Here is a 22,069-nt window from a genome sequence, read left to right as displayed (position 1 = left end):
TGTCCAGCAATTCCGATTGCTGTTGAGAGGCTCTGCACACTGCTGGGAAGGGAGGGCCTCAGTGTTTCCTGAATCTTTTCCTTCCTCTCCATTCCTTCTACCAGCACCCTGGGCAGGGACCCATCATCTCTCGCCTGGACCACAGTGGCCTCCCCCACCCTCCAGCTGCTGCCAGAAGGATCCATTTGAAATGCATTCCCAGGCACGGGGCACTTCACTGGCTTCCCAGCTGTGAAGATCCCTCCCAGGCCCTGGGCTGGGCCCCAAGGCGTCCCGGGGTCTCCTGACCGCTGCTCTCTCCTTTGGTCTATATGCAGAACAGCCTGGCAGCCCGTGCCCGCCCCCCCACAGACTCTGCCATCTCCTCTCTGGTCATTTCCCATCTCCTTTGAGACTCGTCTTGGACACCACAGAGACTGTCCTTCCCGAGCCCTGCTCCCAGGCGGTTTGGGTCGCTGCTGCGCCTCTGCTGTGGCCAGCACCTCCCCTCTACCACAGTGGGTTTGAATTGCTGGTCTGCCCCCTGCTGTCTCCACTTGACCCTTGAACTTGCTGAGGTCACTGGCATCTCACCCTTGGGTGTGCTCCTCTGGAGCAAGGAGCAGGTGTCCAATTGCGTGTGTTCTGCAGGAGGAGCACCGCGAGGCCAAGCTGACCCTGCGGCCCCCCAGCCTGGCAGCCCCCTACGCCCCAGTGCAGAGTTGGCAACACCAGCCAGAGAAACTCATCTTCGAGTCCTGCGGTTATGAAGCCAACGTGAGTTGCTTCCACCCTCCCAGCAGGGCCGGTCTCCCTGCTCCTTCTCAGCCAGGCACCTGCGGCTGGGTCCCAGCAGGGACTCCACAAAGCCAGGCCCAGGACTCGCGAGCTGCTCTCCACTCTTCAGCCACTCTTGGCAGCTAAGGCAAAGGGGTGGAGGCCTCTGGGTCCTTTAGCCAGAGAGTTGAATGGCGGGCCTCTCCAGCTGGGGCAGGAGAGGGGGTGTTACTGGGACAGGTAACTACTTGATTGTGGGACAGTCCCAAACTGGCTAGGTCACCCCTGCATGGAAACGCAGGATTTCCTAAGCCTGGCCACTGCTCACCCCCACAGTATCTGGGCTCCATGCTGATCAAAGATCTGCGAGGGACAGAATCCACACAAGACGCCTGTGCCAAGATGCGGGTAGGGTGCCTATATGGGTTGGAGGGTATCTGTGCGGGCTGGAGGGTGTCTAGGGGCTGGAGGGTGCCGTGGGACTGGCTAGGACAGAAGGCAGCAATGGGGGCAGTAGCTACAGTTGCCTGGGCCCTGCCGTGCTATGTAAGGATGGGAGGGCCGGGCGCGGTGGCTCAAGCCTGTAATCCCAGCACTTTGGGAGGCCGAGACGGGCGGATCACAAGGTCAGGAGATCGAGACCATCCTGGCTAACACGGTGAAACCCCGTCTCTACTAAAAACTACAAAAAACTAGCCGGGCGACGTGGCGGCGCCTGTAGTCCCAGCTACCCGGGAGGCTGAGACAGGAGAATGGCGTGAACCCGGGAGGCGGAGCTTGCAGTGAGCTGAGATCCGGCCACAGCACTCCAGCCTGGGTGACAGAGCGAGACTCCGTCTCAAAAAAAAAAAAAAAAAAAAAAAAAAAAAAGGATGGGAGGGAAGCTGGCACCTGCGGAAGCCCAGGAGGCTTAGCCCTGAGTAGGGGCACTGACAGGGCCACTCCTTATTTCCTGTAGAAATCTACCGAGCACATGAAGAAGATCCCCACCATCATCCTGTCCATCACATACAAAGGTGTCAAGTTCATCGATGCCTCCAACAAGGTGTGCTGCTTAGGTGTGCTTGGCGGGAGTGGGACCCACGTCCCCGTCAGACCCACAGGGCTCCAGGGCAAGCAATCCGGCTGCCTTCTCTCATCCCTTATCTCCCTGGAGGATCCCCAGTCCTCATTACTTCCCACTTCTCCAAGAAGCGTGTCTCTCGTCTGTTGGCCTGGGTGCCTGCTGTCAGCCCCGTCCTGCCCTAGTGGTGACTGCTGTTAGCTTCTCCACCTGGGCTCCGCTGGCCACGTGCCTGCTCACAGGTTTTCACAGGTGTGATTCCCTCCGTGAGCAAAGGCCTCCCCCTGTGCGCCACTGCGTGGGATCCCACCTTCCTGACCCCCTTCTCTCTTTGCCCCCACCCTGGGAGGTGGGAGAGGCTGGGGAGAGCTTGTGGTTGGGTGTGAACATTTTACTGCCTTAGTTGTGGTCGGGTGGAGACCTCAAACCGAAATCGGGGAAGGTTAGATACCATCCCCCACCCCCACCAATAAACAAAATGAGAAGATGGAGAGGGGTTTGCTTGATGCTCTAGGCTGGGACAGAGAACAGTGACAATGGTAACAGGCTAGGGTGGGGGGTGCCAGAGGGATCCCTGAGCCTGAGAATTCCAGAACACGGCTCTCCCCAGCAGAACGTCATCGCAGAGCACGAGATCCGGAACATTTCCTGTGCGGCCCAGGACCCGGAGGACCTCTGTACCTTTGCCTACATCACCAAGGACCTGCAGACCAGCCACCACTATTGCCATGTGTTCAGCACCGTGGATGTGGTGGGTGGGGTCCTGGGGCTGGGTGGGGTCCTGGGGCTGGGCGGGGCGGGCTTGGGTTGCCAGCCCTGAGGCATCCAGCCCCATTGCAGGGCACGGATGCGGCGCTGTCCTGGCCCCTGGCCAGTGCCTGGCAAATGGTTGGTTCATGAATGGAGCCCAGCAGCACTCCAGGCCAGTCCCCTTTCACAGTGATGAGACTGACGCACAGAGGGAACAGAGACCGGCCCAGGGCACTAGGGATAGGGGGTTCCAGCTTTTTTTTTTTCTTTTTTAAAGAGATGGAGTCTCACTATGTTGCCCAGGCTGGCCTTGCACTCCTGGGTTCAGGCAAGTTACCCATCTCAGCCTCCCACATAACTGGTAATAGGCATGAGCCACCGCCCCTGACTTTCTAGGTTTTCGGCGAGTGTTTTCTTAGGTCAGGCAAGGCGATTGTCTCCCCCGGCTCCCTGCCCTAGCTCTCCAACCTCTGCCTGGGCCGCCTCCCAGAAATGCCCTCTACTTCCCTCTTAAGGGCAGCCATGCCCTCTTTGGCAGATTTTCTTGCCTCAAATTCCTGCTGAGGCTCGGCTCTGGGTGCCACTGGGCTGAGGAGAGTTCATCCTCACACAGCTGCCCACAGGGAGCAGACCAGAAATGACAGCCCACAGGCGGGGTTCCCTGTAACCTGCAACAAAGCCTGGGAGTGGCCCCAGGCTGCCTCCTCACCCCAGGAGGAAGTCAGAGGGGTCCAGGTCTCTGCTGTCCTCAGGGATAGCAGCTGTTTCCAGAATCTCTGTGGCTCCTGGAATACAGGCAGCTCTGGGCATCCTCACACTCCCAGGACCTCATCCACCCCAGCCCTCTGCTGGCTCTGGGCCAGTGAAGGTTACGAGGAGCCAGGCTTTGCCGCTTGCTAGCTGTGTGAGCTTGGAAACATCACGTCTGCCTGCTTCCTTATCTGTCTGGAGGGGATATAATGTGGCCTACCTCAGGGGCCACTGTGAGATGGATGAGGTGGTCCACACAGCACAGTCAGTGGCATTAACCTGTTGCTGACTTTTCCACACACACTCAGTTCTGCTGTAACGCCACATATATGCTCCTAACCACTGTGCTGTGTAAAATCACACAATAAAAACCACAGGGTTTAAGGGGAAATGGAGTTAGGGGCACAGCACTCACAAACTTTGTCGGTGACACATTAAAAACAAAAGCACTAGCATCACTTATATTAAATGGTTAAGAAATACCCAAGTACTACCTCAGGCATGGCACCCTGCCTTGGAAAAGACCTGCCGTGGGCTTGCAGCAGTGTGCACCTGCCATCCCCACAGCTCAGCTCCTGGCCACATCCTGTGTAGAGTGGGGAGAACAACAGGGACCTAGGGAGAGGGAAAGTAGGGAAAGGAGGGAAGAGTGAAGGGAGGTAGGAGCACTCCCGGGTAGACTTAGAAGGGGACACGTGGTCCCTGTGAGGAAGGTCACATCCAGTGTGAAGCTATGGCACCAGGTGTGGTGGGGCGGGGGGTGTCTCTATCTCCTGAGGGCTTGGCTCAGCTGGCAGCAGTTTTTGCATTTTCCTGGTGTTTCTGTCCCATGAAATCCTGCAGAAGGAAACTGTTATGCTCAAATTGTGTCTTTCCAAAACCAGTGTTCTCTTCTTACCCCAGATGCTGCCTGTGTGTTCAGGGTGGGGGTGAGGACAGGGCAGGAAGTGGGTGAAGCGGCTCCTGAACCAGGCGCTTAAGTGGTGATCTGCTTCCTCCCAGAACCTGACCTACGAGATCATCCTGACGCTGGGGCAGGCCTTCGAGGTGGCCTATCAGTTGGCCCTGCAGGCCCAGAAGTCCAGGGCAGTGGGCGCCTCTGCAGCTGAGATGATTGAAACAAAATCTTCCAAACCGGTGCCTAAGCCTCGGGTCGGCGTGAGGAAATCCGCAGTACGTGGGCCCCGCTGGACAAGATCCGCCCCCCCTGGCCCCGGGGATTCAAGGTCCCGGGGTGGCCAGTACGAGGAGGGTCTTCTGGCACTTCCAGGAAGCTGGCCCCCCCAGGGAAATGACCCTCTTAATTGTCTCCCACCCCTGCCAGGTCTTGCCCTGGAAAGGCAACAGCTCCTCTGGCCTGGGTGGGCCTCTGGTGCTCCTGCTGCCCTCCCTCGCCGGGCTCCCCAAGGGCAAGGCCATCAAGGGGCTGCAGAGAGCGGCCCGCAGGCAGCCCCAGTAACTGCGCCATCCCTGTGTCTGTGTCTGCTTTGCTCTGCACCCCAGGTGCCGCTGCCCCCCGATAGTCGCTGTTGTTACTGTCACACCTGCACCACCCACCGTCCTTCCTACCTACCGCTGCCGTCTGTTAGTCCTGGAGTCAAGGTCTTTACGCCTCCTGCTGTCTTGTGTGTCAGTCTCCCCAAAGTGACCGTGAGCGCTCTTAGCCTCTGGTGGCCTCTCCCTCTTTGCCTTTGTGACATTCTTTCCCCTCTTCCTGAGATGCCCTCTGCCTGTCCTGTGTGTGCTTCAGCCCTCTCTGTTTTCTGTTGTGTGTCCTCTCTCCAGAGGTCTGGGGTGACTGCTGTGGTCTTGCTTTGGGGTGAGCTCTCTGGCCCTACCAGAGAGACCTGAGGCTTGACATTTCCAAGCCCCATATCCCTTTCCTGCCCAGTGTGAGCAGGTTTGGGGCTTCGAGCAGGAGACCTGGGTAGGACAGGGGTCCTTTAACTGAGCAATCCCAAGAAATCCTGGAGAGAGGTTGTGCCTGGAGGTGGCCCTCGCCAAGATGCTCCGGGAGGGTGTCCCTCCTCCGCCCGCCCCAGGGGTCTGCTCTTTGACTGAGGAGAATAAGGGCTACCGCTCCCAGCACAGGGGCCACAGCCCAGCCTGGGGTGGGAGGGGCCTGCTGCCTCCAGCCCTGGCACAGAGCTCCCTCTGACTCTTGACTGCTTCCTTGTTTGGCAGCTGGAACCACCCGATATGGACCAAGATGCCCAATCCCATGCCAGTGTCTCCTGGGTTGTGGACCCCAAACCAGACTCTAAGCGGAGCCTCAGCACCAAGTATGAGACCACTATCTTCTAAAACAACCCACTCCCTGTCTCCACTAGTCTCACTGTGCCTTTGCCATCCGATCTTTCTGCTGTCCTCAACTCTCTCCTTCCAGCTGCTGATGCCAAGGCCCCAACTGCACTGGGACCTGCTCCTCCTGGGCGGGCGGCAGCGTAGACGCTGTACACTCGCAGCTCTCGTACCTACCACCACCGAACACTGTGAATTCTCCCCTCAGGCTGAGGACAGCTTGAGGGGTGAGTTGCCTCTGAGGTGGGCACCAAGAGGGCTCAGGGGTTCTGTTGCACCCCAGAAGCCTCCACGGGCAGGCACTGTGAACCCCGACGGGCAGGGCAGTCTCCAGCAGAATTCCGATGGCACTGATAGCTCCCTGGGGTTGGGCTGGGCTCTGTGTGGCTCCCTCCTCCTGTCTGCTGTACTGAGCCACAGCTGGGCACCATTGCCAAGAGCTAGCTGACTATTCTCACCTCTCCTGAAACAACCAACCACTGTGACCACCCAGTGCCAGAGTCCCCAGCACTCTGCTCACAGCCGGCCTGCAGCCCCACCCCACTGTCCTCCGCTACTCTGAGGAGCTGGCCTCACTCTCATGGCTACGCCCTTGTGAGACCTTGAGCTCAGTGATGTGGCTGGACCAGGGATAGACTGCTTTCTGTGAGGGCCCAAGATACGCGCCAGGCCCTTGGGTCCGTGCTGACTGTCCCGCTTGGGGCTCTGGGTATCTCAACACTCACAGGCTGGCTCACACAGCAGGTGTCTCAGTCCTGATGGGCCTTCCCCTCCAAGGAGGGGGGTGGCACGTGTGTGGACACCCCCTCTATCTTCACCACGGAGTCTCAAGGCCTGGCAGCCTTGGGCCTGGCTCTGGAGTCTAGCTCACTGAGGAGGAAAGCCTTCTGTAGAACCAACAAGGAGGCGGCCTGTGCCCTGCACACACGGCACACCTTCTTCCCTCACAGAACAGAGCTGCTGGAGGACAGGGACCTGGACCAAGTGGCCTCCATTGTCCTCTGGGAGCTTTCTGACATTCTCCACGGTGGGGGATCACAGATAGCGCTGTCCAGCGCGCCCTTGAACACCTCCCTCAGCCTCCTGACTCCTCTGAGNCCCGGGGTGGCCAGTACGAGGAGGGTCTTCTGGCACTTCCAGGAAGCTGGCCCCCCCAGGGAAATGACCCTCTTAATTGTCTCCCACCCCTGCCAGGTCTTGCCCTGGAAAGGCAACAGCTCCTCTGGCCTGGGTGGGCCTCTGGTGCTCCTGCTGCCCTCCCTCGCCGGGCTCCCCCAAGGGCAAGGCCATCAAGGGGCTGCAGAGAGCGGCCCGCAGGCAGCCCCCAGTAACTGCGCCATCCCTGTGTCTGTGTCTGCTTTGCTCTGCACCCCAGGTGCCGCTGCCCCCCGATAGTCGCTGTTGTTACTGTCACACCTGCACCACCCACCGTCCTTCCTACCTACCGCTGCCGTCTGTTAGTCCTGGAGTCAAGGTCTTTACGCCTCCTGCTGTCTTGTGTGTCAGTCTCCCCAAAGTGACCGTGAGCGCTCTTAGCCTCTGGTGGCCTCTCCCTCTTTGCCTTTGTGACATTCTTTCCCCTCTTCCTGAGATGCCCTCTGCCTGTCCTGTGTGTGCTTCAGCCCTCTCTGTTTTTCTGTTGTGTGTCCTCTCTCCAGAGGTCTGGGGTGACTGCTGTGGTCTTGCTTTGGGGTGAGCTCTCTGGCCCTACCAGAGAGACCTGAGGCTTGACATTTCCAAGCCCCATATCCCTTTCCTGCCCAGTGTGAGCAGGTTTGGGGCTTCGAGCAGGAGACCTGGGTAGGACAGGGGTCCTTTAACTGAGCAATCCCAAGAAATCCTGGAGAGAGGTTGTGCCTGGAGGTGGCCCTCGCCAAGATGCTCCGGGAGGGTGTCCCTCCTCCGCCCGCCCCCAGGGGTCTGCTCTTTGACTGAGGAGAATAAGGGCTACCGCTCCCAGCACAGGGGCCACAGCCCAGCCTGGGGGTGGGAGGGGCCTGCTGCCTCCAGCCCTGGCACAGAGCTCCCTCTGACTCTTGACTGCTTCCTTGTTTGGCAGCTGGAACCACCCGATATGGACCAAGATGCCCAATCCCATGCCAGTGTCTCCTGGGTTGTGGACCCCAAACCAGACTCTAAGCGGAGCCTCAGCACCAAGTATGAGACCACTATCTTCTAAAACAACCCACTCCCTGTCTCCACTAGTCTCACTGTGCCTTTGCCATCCGATCTTTCTGCTGTCCTCAACTCTCTCCTTCCAGCTGCTGATGCCAAGGCCCCAACTGCACTGGGACCTGCTCCTCCTGGGCGGGCGGCAGCGTAGACGCTGTACACTCGCAGCTCTCGTACCTACCACCACCGAACACTGTGAATTCTCCCCCTCAGGCTGAGGACAGCTTGAGGGGGTGAGTTGCCTCTGAGGTGGGCACCAAGAGGGCTCAGGGGTTCTGTTGCACCCCAGAAGCCTCCACGGGCAGGCACTGTGAACCCCGACGGGCAGGGCAGTCTCCAGCAGAATTCCGATGGCACTGATAGCTCCCTGGGGTTGGGCTGGGCTCTGTGTGGCTCCCTCCTCCTGTCTGCTGTACTGAGCCACAGCTGGGCACCATTGCCAAGAGCTAGCTGACTATTCTCACCTCTCCTGAAACAACCAACCACTGTGACCACCCAGTGCCAGAGTCCCCAGCACTCTGCTCACAGCCGGCCTGCAGCCCCACCCCACTGTCCTCCGCTACTCTGAGGAGCTGGCCTCACTCTCATGGCTACGCCCTTGTGAGACCTTGAGCTCAGTGATGTGGCTGGACCAGGGATAGACTGCTTTCTGTGAGGGCCCAAGATACGCGCCAGGCCCTTGGGTCCGTGCTGACTGTCCCGCTTGGGGCTCTGGGTATCTCAACACTCACAGGCTGGCTCACACAGCAGGTGTCTCAGTCCTGATGGGCCTTCCCCTCCAAGGAGGGGGGTGGCACGTGTGTGGACACCCCTCTATCTTCACCACGGAGTCTCAAGGCCTGGCAGCCTTGGGCCTGGCTCTGGAGTCTAGCTCACTGAGGAGGAAAGCCTTCTGTAGAACCAACAAGGAGGCGGCCTGTGCCCTGCACACACGGCACACCTTCTTCCCTCACAGAACAGAGCTGCTGGAGGACAGGGACCTGGACCAAGTGGCCTCCATTGTCCTCTGGGAGCTTTCTGACATTCTCCACGGTGGGGGATCACAGATAGCGCTGTCCAGCGCGCCCTTGAACACCTCCCTCAGCCTCCTGACTCCTCTGAGAGGAGAGGCCGTCCCCTCACAGCAGCTCAGCAGCTGGGATGGTGGAGCTGAGTCTTTGAAGAGGCCCCCCGTTCTCCAGTGTGGGCAAACCAGTTTGCATGGCAGGAGACAGGAAGGCAGCCGTGCGCACATAGCAGAGTCCACTAGGAAAGCCAGTCGGCCAGGGCAGTCAAAACCCAAGTCGACAAACCGGGTGGGTCCTGCGCACCCACCCATCCTTGTGCCTTCCTGAGCAGAGTCGCTGAGCCAGAGGCGGCGGGGGCTGCGGGCTGTGGGTGCTCAGAGCAGGCGCGGAGGGTGCCTAGGGGAGGCTGTGAGGTATCTTCTGTCCTGCTGTGTTTCCTTTCCGTTTCCTCCACCGTCCGCAGGCCCCATTGGTTAACCCTTTCCTCCCCCCATTGTTTGCTTCTGCCAAGCTGAGCCACTGAGGAACCACACTGTGCTGCGGAAAATAGACGTGGGGGCATAGGCTCCCACTGCCATCACCGCCGCCGCCTCACCTGCAGCTTTGAAGACCCAGGCCTCACCTCCGCCTGCAGGACCTCCTCTTGGCCACTTGGCCTGGGCCTGCCACCACCACGTCTTGCAGAATGAGCCCTGCCTTGGCTGTGGAGAAGCACTCCAGGCCGCTAGCAGATGGGACTGGCATTCCAGAGGGTCAAGAAGTGACCTGTTCAGAACACATTGTTTTTAACAGAAACAAAATCCTTTTACAAAGTGAACTTTTAACACTTGGCTCAAACCTCTAGGTCATACTGCCAATCTTTAGACAAATGGCCATGGGGCAGAGGACAGGGGAGCTGAGGTTGGTTCAGAGGCCAGCCTGCACAGCCTCTGTCCTCAGGATGGGACCTGGGTGCAGCTCAGCGGGTCTGAAGAGAAGGTGGTGGCCTGTGGGTGAGGGGAACGGAGCAGGCTCGGGCAGAATTGAGTATGGTGTGTCTGCTTTTCAAACCTGACCATATCAGCTGCTGCTCTTTATGAACTGCCCAATTTCCTGTCCCCTTCAGGGGCTGGACACAGGCTTCTTGTAAGAACACAGCCCTAGAGGCACCTGAGCAACTTAAAGGTTTCCGGTCCATTTCTGGGGTTCCCGATGGGAAGTTTCAGTGGCCAAATGAAGATAAGTGTGCAGTTTCTAGTGCTGGGAAGTCTTAGCCAGCACCAGAGCGCCAGGCCTCTCCCTGGCCTCTTACCTGTCAGTGACCGGAGCACTGCCCTGGGCTGGCCGGCGCTGTACTGCCTGCATTGTGTCAGAGAACAGGAAAAACAGCTTTGGGGCGTTAATGTTTGGAGTAGGTCAGCTAAGGTTGCTACTTGCCAATTTGTGATTTGTCTAATCAGCCTGTGTGATTGGGGCTCATTTTAATTCTCTGAATTATTGGTTTGACGGTTACACTCTCGGCAGCTGGGCTCATCCCCGGACCCTGGTGTGGAAAAGGCTAAATAAGGTGACAGTGCATCAGTGCTCCCCCGCGTGGCCTTTGGGGCAGGCTGGCGTCCTAGTGCGCCTCTGCTTCTTAAGCTTTCCCGCTGCTCACTTTGCTTTTAAAAGTAACTTGGGTTGCAGTCTTCCCTCTGGACTAGAGTAGAAATGCAGGGGAAACTGCTGTGGATTTGAGAGGCAAAGTTGGCGCAGCTGTGTGCCCAGTTCCTCCTGTGGGCACTTTAGCAGGCGCTGAGCTTTCCTGGCATAGGTCAATCTGGTCTCAGGATGAATAGTCCAGGCTTCAGCAACACTCCTCTTTCCCCGCAAAGGCTGTGAATTTAAATTCTTTGTGGGTGTGTATGTGCAGGGAGTACTGTTAGGCACATTCTTAACCCATGTGGTTGGCCAGAAATCAGAAGTGGGGCTGTGTCTCTGGCTGGCTAGAGGCCAGGCCTTGTGGGTTTCTATCTGCTAAGTGCCCAGCAGGTTGGGGCCTGGGACCCAGCTCCCTCTGCGGCAGAGTACGTTTCCTCTCCTCTCCTCTCCCCACGCTCTCTCCTCTCTCTCTCCCCAAGCCTCCACTCATTGGTGGGTAATGAAAGGTTAAACCAATAGATCTCTCCTTGCACACGGTTGGTCTGGTACTAAACAAAGACCTTGACACCTTGCAGTTTCACTTCATTTCCTGCTCCTTTCAGGGCCTGTGAGGATTCCCATGAGCTAAAGCTGTACAGTACTCGGCCCCGACTTTCTTCCCAGAGTTGACCAGGAACCCTAAAGCATCCAGAGTAGACTGCGCTGCTGCTGCGCACATGCTGGTGCCCGTCTTCCTCCTGAGGGGCCAGGCCATGTCTAAGTGGGCCTCTGTTGCGGGGCGGCAGGTCCGAAAGAACCTGCAGACACTACAGACACTACGATGCACTCCTCACGCTGTCTTTTGTGCTTAGATCCTCCATAGGTGTTTCTTCTGCTTGAAGCTGCTATATCGTCTTTATTTATTCAGGGTATTTTCATATTGGAAGCCTTGGCTAGTCTGCTGTGGCCCTGGGTTCTGTTTAGAGATTGGTTTATTTCTGAATATTCAAGAAAGGAAAATGACTGGGCCTTTCTTTTCTTCTCCTCTGGGGCAGGTTGTCTCCCTTTCCTAGAAAGGTTATTGTAACTTTAAGGACAGGCTTCAAGTGGGAAGGTCCCTACTTTTGCACTTCTCCAAGTGCAGGTCACACCAGGGGCAGACCCTGTCGCTGCGTTTCTGAACTGTGAAGGAGCCTATTCAGGTGGGAGACTTCAGATGGGCTCAGTACCTGTTCCAGCCACAGGCTTCTTGTCCGCCTCTTCTTCCCTGTCCACCAGCTGCTCAGCGCATAAGACCTTCCCGACAGGCTCTGCGTGTGCAGTGCTCCGTGTCCCTCCAGCTTCAGACACTAATGGGAGTGCCCGAGACACTCGGGTTGGAGCAGGCAGCAGGCAGAGACATTAGAAAGCCAGTCTGAACGGGGGCTGTCTGTGAGATGCCCAGGCCAGCTCACAAGTATTGTTGCTCATGGTGTGGCAATGGACTGAACTGTAATAAAAAATGTTATTTAATCTTTGTCTCTGTATTTTGATACTTGAATGACTTCCCCTTTTGTTTTACTGTACATAAAATTGTTAATCTGATTTTGTCTGAATTATAAACATTTTGAGGTACCAAACATAACCAATCTGTGCAACAACATAGACTGACCTCACTACCCAAGAGACTGTAAATATTCCTGGGCTTCCAGCTTTGGTTTTGTTATTTTCATAACTGTACAACTTAGAACAGACTGAATTAATAAATGAGAAGCGACATGAACGCAGCCTTAATTCTGAGTCTTTGAATTGGAAAGCGTCTTGATGGTTTTCTGGCAGAGGCGTGGCCACAGGCGAGATGCAGGCTCAGGGTCGGTGAGTCGCATCCTACGCTGTTTGGCTTTCTGTCTCGCACTCTCTAACTGTTACAGCTGCCCTGTGAGGTGCAAGGGCCCCACGATTCACCTCCCCTCCTTAGGAGCATCGTGCTGTGAACACCAAGCCAGGGCCACATCCTGATTACTGCTGCAGCTGCATCTCTTCTGCATCCTGGTCTGGGCTTGTCCACCCACAGACATGAGTCGAACATCTGCCTCCCGGGCAGCCTGGGGGATCTAGAGCTGTGAAAGAAATTGGTCTCCTTTCAGGAACTTGCTTGGATTGCAGTGGTTAAGTTTTAGACATAAACAACTAGCTACCAGCCCGAAGCCGTGCTGTGGTCGGGATGGAGAGGGCAAAGTGTTCCCAGTGGGCTGGTGGCAGGGAGAGGAAGGGGCGGGGTGCTGAGCTGTATTTAAAGGGGAGAATTTGGGAAGGTACAAGCGGTCATAGCACCCCCTCCATTGATGGAGCACCTATGTTCCAGCTCTGCTAGCTTTCCAGGCAACCATCTCATTAGCCACCCCCCTTTCTGGACAGGTGTTGTCACCTCTATTCATAAAGCAGGGCCCAGGGCCAGCGGGAGGGACTTTGAGCCCCATCTGGTCCAGTGGCTCCAGCTGCCAGAGCCCCTATTCCTAGGCCTGCTTCAACCCCAGCTGCCCAGCACTGAACGCTTTTATTCCTGAGTTTCTGTGGACTCTTCCATTTCTCAAAAGGGCCTTAAAAAAGAAAATCACTTCTCTAGTTCAATACCCAGTTTTATTTGTAAGGAAAACAAGGTCCAGACTAGGAAAATGATTTTCTTCTAGCCAGCCTGCCAGCGGATGGCAGAGAGAGAGCCAAATCCCACGCTGTTACTCCCAGTTAGGGCTTTGTAGACCACACTGCATTGAATTGGGAAAGTCCACTGAGGCCTGGTCGGGGAAGGCCTCACATTCCAGAGGGGTTCTTCACCCCCACATCCCTCGGCTCCCTGGCTATGGCGCTCTTTCCTAAGCAGAAGAAACCTGACAGCCAGAAGAGAAAGGTTGGGTCATAACTAGTGTCATCAGTGCACCAGGACATATCGCTGCTATCATCATCCCTTCTGGGGCCACCTTACACATTCGCCTGCCTCTGTGTGAGGCAGAATCCCCGGCCTCTTCCACTCACTCCTTTCTCCTCCTTCAAGGGCTCATTTCTGTCTACTCCTCCACGTTGTCATGAGCCTCCCCTTCACGGCAGCTGGGCTGTTACTACTGAAAATTGTGATAGATCAACCCTCAGCAATGACCAGGCCATAGAGGAGGAAGAACTTTCAAGCTGGAGCACTTTCCAAGGCAGCTCAAAACACCCTCTAGTCAGCCATGGCCATCCCTGGCTTCCTGAACCCAGAGGGTATCCAAGGCCCACAGATAGGGACAGGCTGACCATCTAGTGTGTCCTGCAGTTCAGCCTGGGGCTCACACTGCACCCACTGTCATCAGCTAACAACGAGGAAAGCTCAAGTCTGACCCATCCCTTCCTCCGTGTGGCCTCCAGGACTTTGAGACCACTTTTTTCAGGACTCGGCTGTTAGGAACACTATTATAAACAACCATTTACCAAACAGAATTTTCCTAACACCGTAAAATATTTATTACTCAGTAAATGGAGCTGGGACAATTGGGTAGCCAAGAGGGAGGGAGTGCAGGGAGATTCCTGTTCCAACTTACGCCAAAATAAATTCCAGATGGCTCACATATTTAAATGTAAAAAAAAAAAAAAACCTCAAAGCTAGAAGAAAATGGGATTTTTTTTTTTTTTAAATATATAAGCTTGGTTTGAGAAAGGCCATTCCAAACATGTTATAAAACCCTGAATCATTTTTTAAAAGGATTAATATATTTGAGTCTCTAAAACCAAACATTTCTGCATAGCAAAATGCACCCTTAAGAAAAAGAAACAATTGAAAGCAACGTGTGCACCACATGTAACACGGACACCTTGACAACAGCTACCAAAAATAAACTAACGCCTGTGTCTCCGAAGATCAGTAGATGCTCTTTTCCCTGTTCTTGCCACTAAGTACAATTAAAACCGCCAGTGGAAACACCCGTGGGCACAGACAAAAACCTGTTCTTTCCAACCAGAGGACCAGGAAAAGGGCAGCTTAGCAAGACAGAAAATTCAGACAATAAATAACTGCTCTGCTCCAGCCGAACACCACAGCAAAAATGGGACCCCACCCAGATCAGCAGAGGCCAAGACCTCGGCCCTCACACAGCTATAATGAGGTGCCCAACAATCTCACGTGTGGTGTCAGAGGGGCCTGGTGAGGAGGCAGAACTCTCACCAGCACCCAGGGATTGTGAGGCTGCTCCCGCCTGGGGAGTCAGTGGAAACTACAGGGGCAGCCGGGAGCCCCATGGCACCCCAGCAGTAACAAGCAGCCTCCCACCTCAGGTATCAGTGGAGGCCAGGTGGGGAAACTGGGCTTTGACCCCCAATCTGGCCGTAATATGCTATTTCCTCTTCCCTTGCTAGAGTGGTGTCAAAGTCAGCTAAAAGAGAAGGTTTAAACAAGAGTAAGAAATAGAAATGTCCAAGTTTCAATAGAAAATCACTTGTCATACCAAGATCCAGAAAAACCTCAATCTGAATTTAAAAGGCAATAATCAATGGATACCAACACTTAGCCGGATGTGGTGGCACACACCTGTAGTCCCAGCTACTCGGAAGCCTGAGGCAGGAGAAGGGCTTCAGCCTGGGAGGCGGAGGTTGCAGGGACCTGAGACTGCACCACTGCACTCCAGCCTGGGCAACAGAGCGAGACTTCGTCTTAAAAAAAAAAAAAAAAAAAAAGATATTAACACCAAAATGGCACAGATATTAGAATTGTCTGAAAAATATTTTTAAAGCAGCCATGATAATAATGTTTCAACAAATAATTATAAACACACTTGTAGAAAATGAAAAGGTCGAAAGTCTGAGCAAAGAAATAAAAGATACAAAGAACCTATTGGAAATTTTAGAACTAAAAAAATACAAAAACTACAAAGCTCAGTGGATGGGCTTAAGAGTGGAGTGGATGGGAAAGGAAAGGGGCACCATAAACTGGGAAACAAAACAACAGGCATCACCCAATCTGAGCAACAGAGAGAAAACAGACTGAAAAAAATAAAGAGCGTCTCAGGGGCCTGTGTGACCACAACAAAAGATCTAACATTTGTGTCAACGAACAAGAAGGAAAAAGAGAGAGGCTAAGAAAATACTCGAGGCCGGGTATGGTGGCTCATGTCTGTAATCCTAACTCTTTGGAAAGCTGAAGTGGGAGAACAGATTGAGTCCAGGAGCTCAAGACCAGCCTGGGCAACATAGTGAGACCCTGTCTCTACAAAAAACTTTAAAATTAGCTGGGCGTGGTGGTGTGTGCCTGTAGTCCCAACTCCTCTGGAGGCTGAGGTGGCAGAATTGCTTGAGCCAAGGAGGTTGACCTGTGATCACCCCACCGCACTCCAGCCTGGGCAACAGAGTGAGACCCCCATCTCAAAAAAAAAAAAAAAAAAAAAACACTCAAAAAAATAATGCCTGAGAACTTCCAAAATTTGGCAACAAACATAAATATAAACCTTCAGATTCAAGAAGCCAAGCAAATCCCAAACCAGATAAACTCTGTGAAAGTGGTTAGAATTAAAAGCCATTTCCGGAGGTGGTGCTTGTCCAGAGAGCCATGGCCACTTTCCACTTGGCCCTCATGCAGCTTCAAATTTCTTCCATCAAATCAGATAACGTCACTCAAGCTTGTAGCTTTATCCGGGAGGCAGCAACGCAAGGAGCCAAAAGTTTCTTTGCCGGAATGCTTTAATTCTCCATATGGAACGAAATATTTTCCTGAATATGCAGAGAAAATTCCTGGTGAATCCACACAGAAGCTTTCTAAGGTAGCAAAGGAATGCAGCATATATCTCATTGGAGGCTCTATCCCTGAAGAGGATGCTGGGAAATTATATAACACCTGTGCTGTGTTTGGGCCTGATGGAACTTGACTAGCGAAGTACAGAAAGCTCCATCTGTTTGACATTGATGTTCCTGGAAAAATTACATTTCAAGAATCTAAAACGTTGAGTCCGGGTGATAGTTTCTCCACATTTGATACTCCTTACTGCAGAGTGGGTCTGGGCATCTGCTACAACATGCGGTTTGCAGAGCTTGCACAAATCTATGCACAGAGAGGCTGCCAGCTGTTGGTATATCCAGGAGCTTTTAATCTGACCACTGGACCAGCCCACTGGGAGTTGCTTCAGCAAAGTCAGGCTGTTGATAATCAGGTGTATGTGGCCACAGCCTCTCCTGCCCGGGAAGACAAAACCTCCTATGTTGCCTGCGGACACAGCACCGTGGTGAACCCTTGGCGGGAGGTCCTAGCCAAAGCTGGCACAGAAGCAGCAATCGTGTATTCAGACATAGACCTGAAGAAGCTGGCTGAAATACGCCAGCAAATCCCCATTTTTAGACAGAAGCAATCAGACCTCTATGCTATGGAGATGAAAAAGCCCTAAAGTTTACATTTCTAATGTGTCACAGAACAGGAAGATATGATTCTACAACATAATCAACTCCCTATTAAATTCTTTCATGAAAAAAAAAAAAAAGTCACTTCTGGCCGAGCATGGTGACTCATGCCTGTAATCCCAGTACTTTGGGAGGCTGAGACAGGTGGATCACATGAAGCCAGGAGTTCGAGACCAGCCTGGCCAACATGATAAAACCCCAAAAAATGAGCCAGACATGGTGGTGCGTGCCTATAATCCCAGCTACTCAGGAGGCTGAGGCAGGATAATTGCTTGAACTCAGGAGGTAGAGGTTGCAGTGAGCCAAGATTTTGCCACTGCACTCCAGCCTGGGTGACAGAGGGAGACTCTGTCACAAAAGAAAGAGAAGAGAGGAAAAGAGAAGACAAAAGAGAAGAGAAAAGAAAAGAGAAAAGAAAAGAAAGCAACAACAAATAACAACAACAACAAAAAAAAACAGTCACTTGTGTGTTTACAAAAAAAGAAAAAAGAGCTGGAGAGAGAGTTCTCATGCATAAATGTCTGGTAACATAAACTATTCCAAAAGACCACAACCTTGTGAAAACCAGAACCTAGCACAAAGACCATCACAACCTTATACCAAAAAAAACACTTCTGCAAGGACATCTGCTCAGCAACTGACTGTCCAACCCCAAACTGGCACCACCGTTGTTATTGATCCTTGTAGCCAAGGATAATTATCTCAAAACAATTATGTAATCCTCATTTTTCCTTTGAAAACCTTTGTCTTCCTTCAAATCCCTGAATATGCACATGGTTTACTATCACACATGTATTCCCATTGCAATACCTTATTACCAAATAAATATCATTTTCTTTTAGAGGGCCTCACTCCGTTTGTTATTGAGGTTGACATAAATGGTGTCAGAAGTGGGATGAGGCAAGCTCACCTCAGAAGAATCAGAGGACCCTGAAACTGAGTGTATACTGACTGAGCCCTCTGTGCTCTCCGTCTTCATGAGTTGCCTTTTCCAGCCGGGTGAATCTCCTGTAGGATTCTCAGACTCCCTCCCTTTGGTGAATTGTTTTTCCACTTTATAGAGGATTTGTTTCAGTTACAAGTCTGCCTTTAATAAAGGACATTACGTCCTCCTGGGATGATAAAAGACTTTTTGTCTTTTCTGGAAAGTCCTTTCTGGGATGAGGACAAGTGCCCTTCTGGTTTGAGTGCTCTGGTTTCTACAGAATTTATATCCTATCTGTGAGGCAAGTCTTTTCTGGAGAATTTACTTTTGGTTCTTCCTGCCTAATTGAAGAGTGCGTTTAATCTGCACAGCTGGGTTAAAAGTATTGTGAACACTAATTTTGGTCTCATTTTGGTTCGGTTATGCGTGTCTGTAAGTGACTTGGCCCTTTTCCTTTGCTGATTTCTGGAAATCCTCCAAGAGCAAAAATAAACATTCCAAATGGCAGACACTAGTGGATGACTAATTAAAAGCCATGAGGGCAGTTGCCATGATCTAAAATACCAGTCCAGACTCCTGACATTCTCTGGTGGATTTATAGGATTATCTTTGCTCTTGAGAGATTAATAAGAAATGGAATGGGACTCACAAATGCTAAGGCACGCCAGGTTTTCTGAGACTCCAGCCAGCTATATAATATGGCCTATGTTTATGCATGTTTTTTAAATGATGGGCAAATTACATGAAGGAAAATTCAGTCATTAGTCAAACTCTCTAAAAAAGAAAAAAAGCACACAAACCCTCCAACTACAATGTTAACATATGGATCCTTCTAAGATCTCTGCTTTGAATCTGCTAACTTTTCTGCTGGTGTTGAGATAACACTCTCTCCTAATGGCATTCCAGCCAAGATTTTTTTTTTTTTGGGGGGGGGGATCCTAAAGGTCTTTCAAATTAATGGCTTTACAAATTACAACAGCTTCATGGCAGCCAACAACCTAGATACCTTTTGTAAATGTAAATTTAGGTTTGTCTAACAACCACTTAAGGTGATAGAACAGTTAATTGAAGGATTAATAGTCTAAAAGAAAAAGAACTAGGTAAATGTTTATAAAAGTTAGGTTCTTGGGGCCAGGTTTGGTGACTCACACCTGTAATTCCAGCACTTTGGGAGGCCGAGGCAGACAGATCACTTTAGGTCAGGAGTTCGAGACCAACCTGGCCAACATGGTGAAACCCCATCTCTACTAAAAATACAGAAATTAACCAGTCATGGTGGCAGGCACCTGTAATCCCAGCTACTTGAGAAGCTGAGGCGGGAGAACCGCTTGAACCCAGGAGGCAGAGGTTACAGTGAGCCGAGATCATGCCACTGCACTCCAGACTGGGTGACAGAGCCAGACTCCGTCTCAAAAAAAAAAAAAAAGTTGGGCTTCTAGACCAAACAGGTGAAAATCATGAGCTCAGAGCAATAATATTTCTCTGTCCAGCATAAAAATTGCTTAGTCTGACACAAGGCACCAGAAAAAGCCAAAAAAGAAAACACGCACACATACACACACACAGCCAAAATGCTTGCCCATCCACACTAACTATTCAAGTAAACCAGACCAGCAAACAAAAGATACATTTTCTACTAATTCAAGGCCACTTGGAGACTTTGTTTTTCTTATACAATTCAGTTGGTCTTAGTTAAAATGTAAACATTAAAGACCCCAAACTCATTGAAACAGAAAAAAGGAAAAGGATGAAAGAGATTTTAAAAAATTAAACTGTTCATGAAAATTTTGGTCCACAGCTTTCACTGGATTAGTTGTTGGAGCAAAATTTAGCCATGTGAACAGGTCCCATTTTGTCAGAAGTAGAAGCTGGATCCAACCATCTTTTATAAACTGGTGAGTTTGTGTTACTCTCTCATGACCAAAATTTTAAAATGAAAGCTGTAAGATTTGTGTGCATATGTGAGCATCTGGTATGTTTATGCATATGTACATGTATTATGTAATATGTTGTGTCTACATGGTAAAATCTGACATAATCAGCCAGAAATCCCTTAGGGAATTCCATTCAGATTGGCTTAGATAAATGAGCACTCATAGAAAATATATAGTAATTAACCCAAATGCCTTTTAGAAGTAAATCTTTAATAAATAAGCTGGTTTTAAATTATTGGTAACATAAAATAGAAATGTCTTCAAAATTGTCGGTATGCATTTTTAGCTGCATGCTGGTATCTGTGGGATATTAAACTATAAATTCATTTTAAAAACAGAATAACCTTTGTGTAACCCTTTGGTAAATAAGGCTAATTTAATATTGTTGGTTTCATAAAATCAGCTGTATCTCCTGTGTTATCAACAAAATACCCATATATTTAACTTTAAATTTCTTAGGTGAACACTTGATATTCAGAGGCTATAAAAATGGTTAACAGAGAAATAACTTGAAATGATGACAAGCTTTGTCTAATATCTCAGTTTTCATAAGTAATCTAGGTAAACTGTTAAAAATAAATATATCATGTAAGTATAAAGAGGATAAACATTTATAAATGAACTTTTCATGTAATTTGAAATTTTTAAAGTGCATTTATTTTTATTTTTTATTTAATGTGGCATCTTACTATGTAGCCAGGCTGTTCACAAACTCCTGGGCTCAAGCAATCCTCTTGCCTCAGCTGCCCAAATAGCTGGGATTACAGGTGTGTGCTACCACACCTGGCTAATTGGAAATTTAAAATTATGCTCAATTAAATGATAGATGTTCGGCCGGGTGCGGTGGCTCAAACCTGTAATCCCAGCACTTTGGGAGGCCAAGACGGGCGAATCACGAGGTCAGATCGAGACCATCCTGGCTAACACGGTGAAACCCCGTCTCTACTAAAAAATACAAAAAACTAGCCGGGCGAGGTGGCGGGCGCCTGTAGTCCCAGCTACTCGGGAGGCTGAGGCAAGAGAATGGCGTGAACCCAGGAGGCGGAGCTTGCAGTGAGCTGAGATCCGGCCACTGCACCGCAGCCTGGGCGACAGAGCAAGACTCCGTCTCAAAAAAAAAAAAAAAAAAAAAAAAAAAATGTTCATTAAATGTCTGGGTCATTTTCAAAAAAAATAAAAAACTGAAACAAATGACTGAACATAAATATCTGTGTTCCTGCTTCTTAAATTTTATAGAAAGATTAAATATATTTTAGTCCATTAGTACACATTAAAAATTATGTTATGGGGAAACATGTTTCTAAAATTATAAAATGATTCTCTTTGAGAAAAAAAGAATAGTTTTGTCTAATTTGGAGATTATTTAAAGGTAATCTCAAAAAGTAAATTTAGAAAGAAACTAGAAACAAGATAGAAAGGAACCGGTAAGTAGGGGTGAGAGAGATGAAGAAAGTTATAGGTATGAAAAGTAATTTTGATAAGGAAAGTTAAAAATAATAATTTGGTATGAGAATGAATCTTGGGCCAGGTGCAGTGGCTCTCGTCTGTAATCCCAGCACTTTGGGAGGCCAAGGTGAGTGGATCACTTCAGCTTAGAAGTTTGAACCAGCCTGGGTGACATGGTGGAACCCCATCTGTATAAAAAATTACAAAAATTACCTGGGTACGGTGGTGCACACCTGTAGTCCCAGCCACTCAGGGAACTAAGGTGGGAGGATCACTTGAGCCCAGGAGGCAGAGGTTGCAGTGAGCCAAAATTGTGCCATTGTACTCCAGCTTAGGTGATAGAGTGAGACCCTGTCTCAAAAAAAAAATAATAAAAACAAATAAAATCTAAAGATTTTATGTTTTACCAAGATAAATTCCTATGCTGTCTTTAGTAGGTTTTAGCTTTTATTACTTAGGAAAACAGAGCTTTGAAAGGATTGTTTTTACATCCATGTAATTTTCTCTATTTCTTCAAAGTTTTGATTATCACTGTGGTTAAATGCATGACTATTATTCCACTGTGCCTGTTTTGATCAAGTGCTTTCTATCTTTTGGCATCTTTGATGGGCTTCCCCAATATCAAAATTCTAAGTTAAGTCTTTTTAAGCTAGATTTAACTTTGGGATTTTCCCATTGGGCCACAGAGAAGGTAAAATAATGTCTCTCTCATCCTGTGGAGCTACTAAAATCAGGATTATTTGGAAAATGGTTTGGGAAACCTTGTCAAATAGTGAGGCAAGATCTTCTTTCAGTTACATGAATGGGTAAGTTATTGATAAGAATGTTCCAAAATTGTATAAAACTCTTAGAAATCTAATATATCAGTCATAAATCTGGTTATTATGTCATAAGCCAGAACGTAGTCAAATTTCCTTGTCAATTGCTGATTATAATGAATTTCCATTCAATTTTTAATCATGATCATTCTAAG

General features: G+C 50.6%; 2 protein-coding genes and 2 long non-coding RNA genes across 4 annotated transcripts in view; 3 read left to right on the top strand and 1 right to left on the bottom strand.

Moving 5' to 3' along the window:
• The window catches only part of ANKS1A (ankyrin repeat and sterile alpha motif domain containing 1A), a 201,371-nt gene extending 189,207 nt beyond the window's left edge, over positions 1-12,164 (top strand). Inside the window, exons 18-24 of the mRNA XM_017853620.1 lie at positions 631-756; positions 1,093-1,164; positions 1,715-1,801; positions 2,433-2,570; positions 4,322-4,492; positions 5,504-5,601; positions 11,022-12,164. Coding sequence (XP_017709109.1) covers positions 631-756; positions 1,093-1,164; positions 1,715-1,801; positions 2,433-2,570; positions 4,322-4,492; positions 5,504-5,601; positions 11,022-11,088 — 759 coding nt within the window. The 3' untranslated portion in view covers positions 11,089-12,164. The remainder of the gene's footprint in view (positions 1-630; positions 757-1,092; positions 1,165-1,714; positions 1,802-2,432; positions 2,571-4,321; positions 4,493-5,503; positions 5,602-11,021) is intronic.
• LOC108516242 (uncharacterized) lies at positions 6,726-10,859 on the top strand. The gene is made up of 3 exons (XR_001881747.1): positions 6,726-7,094; positions 7,680-7,777; positions 9,311-10,859. It is a non-coding gene; the product is annotated as an uncharacterized LOC108516242 (long non-coding RNA).
• On the bottom strand, positions 11,248-14,981 carry LOC108516243 (uncharacterized). Its single transcript, XR_001881748.1, has 2 exons — positions 14,936-14,981; positions 11,248-12,497 (listed from the first exon to the last, which is right to left on the bottom strand). It is a non-coding gene; the product is annotated as an uncharacterized LOC108516243 (long non-coding RNA).
• An 824-nt stretch (positions 14,982-15,805) lies between these two features.
• Positions 15,806-16,778, top strand: LOC108516240 (omega-amidase NIT2-like). The gene is given in 2 exon segments (XM_017853619.1): positions 15,806-16,059; positions 16,061-16,778. Coding segments are annotated over 2 exon segments (828 nt in total). The 5' UTR covers positions 15,806-15,949.
• Positions 16,779-22,069: the final 5,291 nt, after the last annotated feature.

The sequence above is a fragment of the Rhinopithecus bieti genome, unplaced genomic scaffold, assembly GCF_001698545.2.
Source record: "Rhinopithecus bieti isolate Rb0 unplaced genomic scaffold, ASM169854v2 scaffold_36553, whole genome shotgun sequence".
Classification (NCBI taxonomy): domain Eukaryota; kingdom Metazoa; phylum Chordata; class Mammalia; order Primates; family Cercopithecidae; genus Rhinopithecus; species Rhinopithecus bieti.
The sequence above is the reverse complement of the archived record's forward strand: the minus strand, read 5'-3'. Positions and strand labels throughout refer to the sequence as shown.